We start from the raw sequence: 8,902 nt of genomic DNA, 5'->3' as shown, positions 1-8,902 counted from the left end.
CAAAATAACCCAATACCCCCACTGGAGATCACCCGACAGGTCACAAGGCACAACAGGGTGGGGACTGGAACACCCAGGATGGGACTACAATGTCCATGATGCAACAGGGCCTGTCAGAGCATGGCAGGCAGCACCATATTAATCTTTTGTCTTCACCCTCTCACTGTGAAATCAGTGTCTCCCAGTGCCAGTGCGGGCACCACCTCCTCCTACAATCTTTGCCTAATAGTAGCACCACCCACTCAGGGCACAGTCTGTCACTGCAATCCCCACTTCCTTTCCTACTGGCCTAAGGATTGGGAAACAGCGAGCGGAAGTTGTTACCCTAGTAAAAGCTCTAATGGTATTCAACTAGAACAGGGGTAGGCAACCTATGGCACGTGTGCCAAAGGCAGCACTTGAGCTGATTTTCAGTGGCACTCACACTGCCTGGGTCCTGGCCACTGGTCCAGGGGGCTCTGCATTTTAATTTTCAATGAAGCTTCTTAAACATTTTAAAGCCTTATTTACTTTACATATAGCAATAGTTTAGTTATATATTATAGACTTATAGAAAGAGACCTTCTAAAAATGTTTAAATGTTTTACTGGCACGTGAAACCTTAAATTAGAGTGAATAAATGAAGACTCATCACATCACTTCTGAAAGGTTGCCGCTGACCCCTGAACTAGAACCACGAACAGAAAGTTATTTGTCCTGGTACTCACTGTAATAGTGTCTGACCAGAAACAGTTACTGGAAGCTACTTGCCCCAGTATGCTAACAGCATTCCATCAGGAACAGTGACCTGAAATAATTTACACAGATGATCTCACTTGTGGTTCTAGGAGGTTGAACGTTACCTAAATCCCAGACCATAGCTCCCGATCCCCTGGGAAGTGTTTTGGTTTTGGGGGTGGGGAGAATATGCTTGTAAACTTCAATTCCTAGGATCCCCTTAGACAATAGGGATGGGGGAGGTGTGCAGAGGCTCATAAGAGGGTAAGAATCAACATCTCTTCTGATCTGGGGCGGGGGGTGTGTGGAAGAGGTGAGGCAGGTCTTGCAACTAAGCTCCCGTGATTCCCTTGGGGTTTTCAAACTACAACTCTCAGATTCTCATCTCTGTCAACTGAGTCAGGGCTCCACCTTCCATGTGCTCTAGAGTTTTAAAGCTAGAGTTATGGACATATGGCCTTGATAAACTACCTTCTCCTGAGGGCAGGGAGGGAGGCCTGGAGCCAGGGCAAGGTCTTTACCCCAGGGAGGGGAGTATCACATGGGCAAGACCCAACTTTCTCTCTGCCTGGGACTGCTGTACGGTGTCTCCACCGGCTCAAGAGGCTCTGTTCACAAGATCCCAGCCCCCTCCAGGGTGTATTCCATGCAGTATTTCAGGGACTTGTTGCAATGGGGTGGCCCCTTGCTCTGTTGCTGGGAGTAGCAGGGGATTTATTGATGGTCTTTTGCCTCTTTCAGGTGCTGATAGAGAATACCATGGTACACATCGGTAAGGGCAGGCAGGGCTTGTTAAGTGTTGCACATACACCATGTTGCACTAACAAACCCCTAGTTTCTGCATCCCTCAATCACAGCTAGTGCAGAATGCATAGCCTTCTTTACTGAAGACCCTTAATGGTGGTAGAGCAAAACTGGCTTAAATAATGTAAATACATTGAGATAGTCTTACAGCTATGTCATGGCAGAGTACAGACTTTGATTCCATCATAAAAAATAATCTACTGTTGCGGTCTAAGAGCAGGTTACTTTTCCCTGAAGCCTTTGGAATATTTGGCTAGACTTCTATGCACATTGAAATCTATTATGACAGGTATGTGCTCTTTTCTTCAGCACATCTGTTCATGAAAAATGATCACGGAGGACATGTAGCTCTCTGGCTTGCCTTTGGTGGCTGTGCCACAAACCCTACTGTTGTATAGTGGCTGCAAAGAACAAACGAGCAGGGGACAGCAAGTATTTAGAACAGGTGGGCTACTAGCCCCACTCCCCACCAGCCGTAATGAAAAGCTTGTTGGTTTGAACAGTAAGAGAATCAAACACTGGATTGGTTGGAGCACGTCACAAACCAGTTGAAAAACTTCTAGGTAACTCAACATGTTTTTCAACGCAAATTATTTGGTTATTTTAAAAGACAACAGGTTTTCTGTTGCGATCCTCCATATACCAGTCGCACCACCAAGCCTTTGTTCATGACTTTGCATGAATTCTTAAGACCCACCCCTGCCCCACGGCCCAGGGTGCCCCATGCCCCTGGCAGGCGGAGGGACCCAGCAGCTCAGCCCCACTCTCCAGGCTCCCGCAGACTCACTCGACACCAGTGCCTGCGGAGCGCTGCGAGAGAAGCCCGGATATGGCCTCTGGGGGCGGGGGCAGCTGCTATCGACCAGCACAATGGGGGGGTGGAGTGGATAGACAGAGCACTACAGTCAGTCAAGTCTGGCACCCCGCCCCCTTTGAGGGAGGGCATGCAATCTCAGAGCCAATCAGAGGTGATGTCACAACACTCTCGGAGTCCATTGGCTACCAGCGAGTAATCCGGGCAGTTGCCCAATAGGAGGCGCTAATCCGTCGTGACAGCCGCGCCCCGCTGCTCCTGCCCTGCAGCCGAGGGCAGTGCCCCGGGGACCGAGGCAGCCTCCTGTGGGGCACGCGGCACCTGCTGCCTGGAGCAATCAGGAGGGCCGCTTGTCTGAGTTCCTTTTATTGTAGCGAGCAACGGGTCTGGCCCGGCCCGGCCCCTCCACCGGCGGATCCCGCCCTCATGCGCTCAGCACCAAGGGCTGCTGCTCCTCGGCCACCGCCTCGGCGGCGGGGATCTCATACGTGACACACAGCGAGGAAAACAAACAGCCAATGAAAGACGTGAGGCTGGCAAAATACATCACCCCATTAGCGCTGCCCACCACTGCAGTTATGGGTCCCATCACTATCGAAACAAGCAGCTGAGCTAGGAAATACTGGCAGCTCAGAAGAGAGATATCCACGCCCATTCCCCTCTTGGTACCATCCTGAGTCGATCCTGCAAACTGTTCAAAGGGAAAGAAATAGAGAGTAGTTTAACAAACCAGAGCAAAATATGCAAATTGTTAACACGGTAAAACAATATGCTAAAGGCAAACCCGCAAGATGAGACTTCCAATAATGAACATCCATATGCAGCATCCCCTTCATTTAACAGAGGCGGACACATTGATTTTCCAAACCTAGCATTGTAGGGAATTACTGTCCCCAATAGTTGCTTGATTTACATCAGTATTGTTGAGAATGCAGTAGTGGTTTGAAGCAGTGGTTTTTAACCCAGGGCTGCCCAGAGGATTCAGGGGGCCTGGGGCAAAGCAGGGGAGCTGCGGCGCTTTTACTCACCCAGCGGCAGTCCGGGTCTTTGGCGGCATTTTGGCGGCGGGGTGCCTTCAGTCGCTCCGCATCTTCGGCAGCACTGAAGGGCTCCCCACCGCCGAAATGCCGCCGAAGACCCGGACCGCTGCCAGGCCAGGGCTCGTGGGGCATTTCCGCAGCAGGGGACCGTTCAGTCATGCCGCATCTTCGGCAGCACTGAAGGGCCCCATACTGCTGAAGACCCGGACCGCCGCCGGGGCTCGGGGGGTCCCTGCGAGGCCTGGGGCCTGAGGCAAATTGCCCCACTTCCCCCCCCCCCCACTCCGGGCAGCCATGTTTCAATCTTTTTTCATTTGAGGAGCCCTAATTTTTTTCAAATAGAGGTGTGGCCCCGTTTGGAAATCTTAGGGTCTGCAGACCCTCATGGGTCCAAGGACCGCAGGTTGAAAACCACTGGTTTGAGGGAATCTGTAAACTGTACTGAGTTAAGTACTTCATCACATTAGCACTAGGGCTGTCAAGTGATTTAAAAAAAATTGTGATTAGCTGTTAATAATAGAATAACATTTATTTAAATATTTTTGGATGTTTTCTACATTTTCAAATATATTGATTTCAGTTACAACACAATCCAAAGTTTACAGTTTCACTTTATATTTATTTTTTATTACTAATATTTGCACTAATAAACAGGACATAGTATTTTTCAATTCACCTAATACAAGTACTCTAGTACAATCTCTTTATCATGAAATTGAACTTACAAATGTAGAATTATGTAAAAAAACAACCCTGCATTGAAAAATAAAACAATGTAAAACTTTAGAGCATACAAGTCTACTCAGTCCTACTTCTTGTTCAGCCAATTGCTCAGACAAACAAGTTTGTTTACATTTGCAGAAGGTAATGCTGCCTGTTTTTTATTTACATCACCTGAAAGTGAGAACAGGCATTTGCATGGCACTGTTGTAGCTGGCGTCGCAAGATACTTACATGCCAGATGTGCTAAAAATTCATATGTCCCTTGATGCTTCAACCACCGTTTCAGAGGACATGTGTCCATGCTAATAACAGGTTCTGCTCGATAACTATCCAAAGCAGTGTGCATCGATGCATGTTCATTTTCATCATCTGAGTCAGATGCCACCAGCAAAAGGTTGATTTTCTTTTTTGGTGGTTTGTGTTCTGTAGTTTCTGCATCAGAGTGTTGCTCTTTTAAGACTTCTGAAAGCATGTTCTACACCTCATCCCTCTCAGATTTTAGAAGGCACTTCAGATTCTTAAATCTTGGGTCAAATACTGTAGCTATCTTTAGAAATTTCCCATTGGTATCTTCTCTGCATTTTGTCAAATTTGCAGTGAAAGTGTTCTTAAAATGAACAACATGTGCTGGGTCATCAGCCAAGAATGCTATAACATTAAATATATAGCAGAATGCGGGTAAAACAGATCAGAAGGCATACAATTCTTCCCCAAGGAGTTCAGTCACAAATTTAATTCATGCATTATTTTTTTAACAAGCGTCATCAGCATGGAAACATGTCCTCTGGAACAATGGCTGAAGCATGAAGAGGCGTGTGAATCTTTAGCACATCTCGCACGTAAGTATCTTGTGATGCCAGCTACAACAGTGCCGTGTGAATGCCTGTTCTCACTTTCAGGTGACATTGTACTTAAGAAGTGGGCAGGATTATCTCCCATAAATGTAAACAAACTGGTTTCTCTTTGCGATTGGCTGAACAAGAAGTAGGACTGAGTGGGCATGCAGGCTCTAAAGTTTTACATTGTTTTGGTGTTGAGTGCAGTTATGTAACAAAAAACCCTATATTTGTACGTTGGACTTTCATGATAAAGAGACTGCACTACAGTACTTGTATAAGACCTCATCTGGAGTAGTGTGTCCAGTTTTGGGTCCCACACTACAAGAAGGATGTGGAAAAATTGGAAAGAGTCCAGCGGAGGGCAACAAAAATGACTAGGGGGCTGGAGCACATGATTTATGAGGAGAGGCTGAAGGAACGAGAATTATTTAATCTGCAGAAGAGAAGAACGAGGAGGGATTTGATAGCTGCTTTCAACTACCAGAAAGGGGGTTCCAAAGAGGATGGATCTAGACTGTTCTCAGTGGTAGCAGATGACAGAACAAGAAGTAATGGTCTCAAGTTGCAGTGAGAGAGATTTAGGTTGGATAGTAGGAAAAACTTTTTCACTGGGAGGGGGTGAAGCACTGGAATGGGTTATCTAGGGAGGTGGTGGAATTGCCTTCCTTAGAGGTTTTTAAGGCCCGGATTGACAAAGCCGTGGCGGGGATGATTTAGTAGGGGATTGGGGTCCTGCTTTGAGCAGGGAGTTGGACTAGATGACCTCTTGAGGTCCCTTCCAATCCTGATACTTTTTGATTGTATGAGGTGAATTGAAAAATACAATTTCTGGTATCATTTTTACAGTGCAAATGTTTGTAATAAAAATAATATAAAGTGTGCACTGAACACTTTGTATTCTGTGTTGCAGTTGAAATTGATATATTTGAAAATGGAGAAAAACACCCAAAAATATTTAATACATTTCAATTGGTATTCTATTGTTTACCAGTGTAATTAACTCAAAAAATTAATTGTGATTAATTGCGTGAGTTAACTGTGATTAATCAACAGCCCTAATTAGCAAACTAATCTCTTCTCTGGAATATTCCCTTAATGCCGGAACACCAAGGCAATGCCATAGGACAGGGGTGGGCAAACTTTTTGGGCCGAGGGCCACATCTGAGTGGGGAAATTGTATGCAGGGCCGGGACAGGAGGTTGGGGTGCAGGAGAGAGTGTGAGGTGTGGGACGGGGTGCGGTGTGCAGGAAGGGGCTCAGGGCAAGGCACTGAGGCAGAGGAGAGATGCGGGGTATATGAGGGGGCTCAGGGCAGAGGGTTGGGGTGCAGGAGGGGTGTGGGGTGCAGAAGGGGGCTCAGGGCAAGGGGTTGGGATGTAGGAGGGGTGCAGGGTGTACGAGGGGACTCAGGGAAGGGAGTGGGGTTGCAGGAAGGGTGCAAGGTGCAGGCAGGGGGCTTAGGGCAGCGAGTTGTGGGGCAGGGTGCAGGAGGGGTTCAAGCTCTGGCTAAGCAGCACCAGGGTAGCAGCAGTGCAAACCAGGGCCAGGGCAGGCTCCCTTCCTGCCCGCCCTGGTTCCGGCCCTGAGCCACTCCAGGAAGCGCTGCAGCCCCTGGGGGAGAGGGGTTGGAGGGCTCTGTGTGTGCTGGCCTTGCTGTGCCTCCTGGTACCTCCCCGAAAGCTCCCATTGGCCAGGGTTCCCCATTCCTGGCCAATGGGAGCCGTGTGGTTGGTGCCTGGAGGCAAGGGCAACGCACGTGGAACCCTCTGCCCCCCTGCCCGAGGGCCGCCTCTGAGAGCGTTGTAGGGCCCGCAGTGCCATGAGGGGTAATCCTGCAGGCTGGATCCAAAGCCCTGAGGGGCTGGATCCAGCCCACGGGTGTAGTTTGCCCACCCCTGCCATAGGAGAAAGCAGTTGTGCATAAAGGAAACACAGCTCAGCAGAAAGACAAATGATCTTCTCTACCTTTTGAAACTCCAACATTTCCTGAATTGATCTGCTGGGGAATCTTTCTCCCCTTAATACAAGTATATCAGTACCATTAATGCTACAAAAAGTTGTTTCTCTCTGGTCAACATCAATTGGAGAATAGAATTCTTAATGTGATAAAGCTCTCATTGGAAATTCTGAATGTGGGGTTGATCCTGCTACCATAGAAGTGATTTGTAAAAGTCCCACTGATACCAATAGAAGCAAGATTGGGCCCAATATGTACAGCCAAACACTTACTAGTTAAACAACAGAAGGATAAATACACAACTATTCCAACAGACACTTCTAGCCCATTAACTAGAACAATCACTGATAATGTTAATACTCATTACCTGAAATTCACTCACAGTAACAAGCAGAAAAGTCCCTGAGTGGGAGGGAGCTACAGCCATCCATTTTTTTTGCAGATTTTAAGCCTTCATTTAATTAAACTAGTTTTTAACTCTTGCAGTGGAGAAAATAACTTCCAAATGTAAACTGATGCATTTACTGCCTTCCTGGACCTGCAAACCAACAGCTCCACTCTCTGTGCTACCATTCCTGTCTTTTCTAACAAGCAGTAGAATTAAATTAATAAGACTGGTCTGTTTTCATGGATGTTATGCAGAACCCTTTATTCACAAAGAAGGTACCAGAATCATGTCATTTTTGCTCTACAGATGCTTAGGAAAGCTATGAATTCTGTAAAGGTCTCTGGTCAATATTAACAAGGTTTGAAATATTTAATGTAATAATAATAGGAATAGATCAAAAAAGAAACAAGATTTACAATTTATAATGTATAAAAAGCTAATTTAATTCCAGTTACCCAGGAATCTGAATTTGACAATTGCCCTAGCCGATGATGCCAATAAACACAGGCTTTATGTCTTCTCAGTTACTGTTGTATATAGCGACCCATGTTTAACTCAGTTATTGTTTAAGTGTAAATGGGGAAACGAGAATTTAACAGTGGGATTCTAAAAGAACAAAATACCTATTTTTGAGTAAAATAATTTAAATTGTAAAATTGTCTAATGTCCTTATTTAATATTGCATTCTGCTTGAGTTAATGTAAGATGCTAATCCCCCCCCTTTCCTTAAATTTTTGCATCTTTTTCTACATCATGTTTGCATCTTTATTAACATGCTAAGACTTTTGGAAAAATATTTGTATCCAACGAGGTGAATACAGATGTATGCTGTTCAGTTCATGTCACTTGTAAAATTAATGCAGGAGAAAGTTTACTAAGATTAAATTCTAACTGTCTGAGAGTATTTGACCCAAGGATTTGTGTGAGCTTTAACAGGGTAGGTCCGTTTATCCAGTGTGCAAGTGGTTCCAAGACCTGTTAATACTACTAAACAGGGCCTAATCCTGCAAAGAGTTACACCTGGCATAGAGTCCTTGTGGCACCTTAGAGACTAACAAATTTATTTGGGAATAAACTTTTGTAGGCTAAAACTCACTTCATCAGATGCGTGGAGTGAAAAATACAGTAAGCAGTACCTATATTACAGCACATGAAAATATATATACTGCTTACTGTATTTTTCACTCCACGCATTTGATGAAGTGGGTTTTAGACCACGAAAGCTTATGCCCAAATAAATGTGTTAGTCTCTAAGATGCCACAAGGACTCCTCATTGTTTTTGCTGATACAGACTAACACGGCTTCCACTCTGAAACCTGTCACCTGGCATAGAGTTTCTCCCAATGGAACTCCATTACTTTAGTGCTTTGTGATCCTGTATGCCTGCATACAATCCTTTGTTGTGCAACCAGGGTCTAATAATTTAGGGCCCATTTGTGGCTTTGCCACAAGCCCTGAGGAAGAGGCAATGCACTGTTGTCTGCCCACAGAAGCACACAACAATCTTGCCAACTCTCACAATTTTATTGGGAGTCTTGTAACAAAAAGTGTTTCCCAAGCTTCAAGAGTGATATGCGAGAATCTGAGTTTTTGTGTATATATAAAGGAAGTTTCTAGTC

The 8,902-nt window shown here is 45.7% G+C and overlaps 1 protein-coding gene across 1 annotated transcript in view; it reads right to left on the bottom strand.

Annotated features, from left to right (window-relative positions):
- Window positions 1-592: 592 nt before the first annotated feature.
- Window positions 593-8,902, bottom strand: part of SLC45A1 (solute carrier family 45 member 1) — a 46,984-nt gene continuing 38,674 nt past the window's right edge. Inside the window, exon 9 of the mRNA XM_030537799.1 lies at window positions 593-3,026. Within this exon, the coding sequence (XP_030393659.1) occupies window positions 2,760-3,026 (267 nt within the window). The 3' untranslated portion in view covers window positions 593-2,759. The remainder of the gene's footprint in view (window positions 3,027-8,902) is intronic.

This window comes from Gopherus evgoodei, chromosome 18 (genome assembly GCF_007399415.2).
Source record: "Gopherus evgoodei ecotype Sinaloan lineage chromosome 18, rGopEvg1_v1.p, whole genome shotgun sequence".
Classification (NCBI taxonomy): domain Eukaryota; kingdom Metazoa; phylum Chordata; order Testudines; family Testudinidae; genus Gopherus; species Gopherus evgoodei.
Note: the sequence above shows the minus strand (reverse complement) of the source record. Positions and strands in the feature narration are given on the sequence as shown.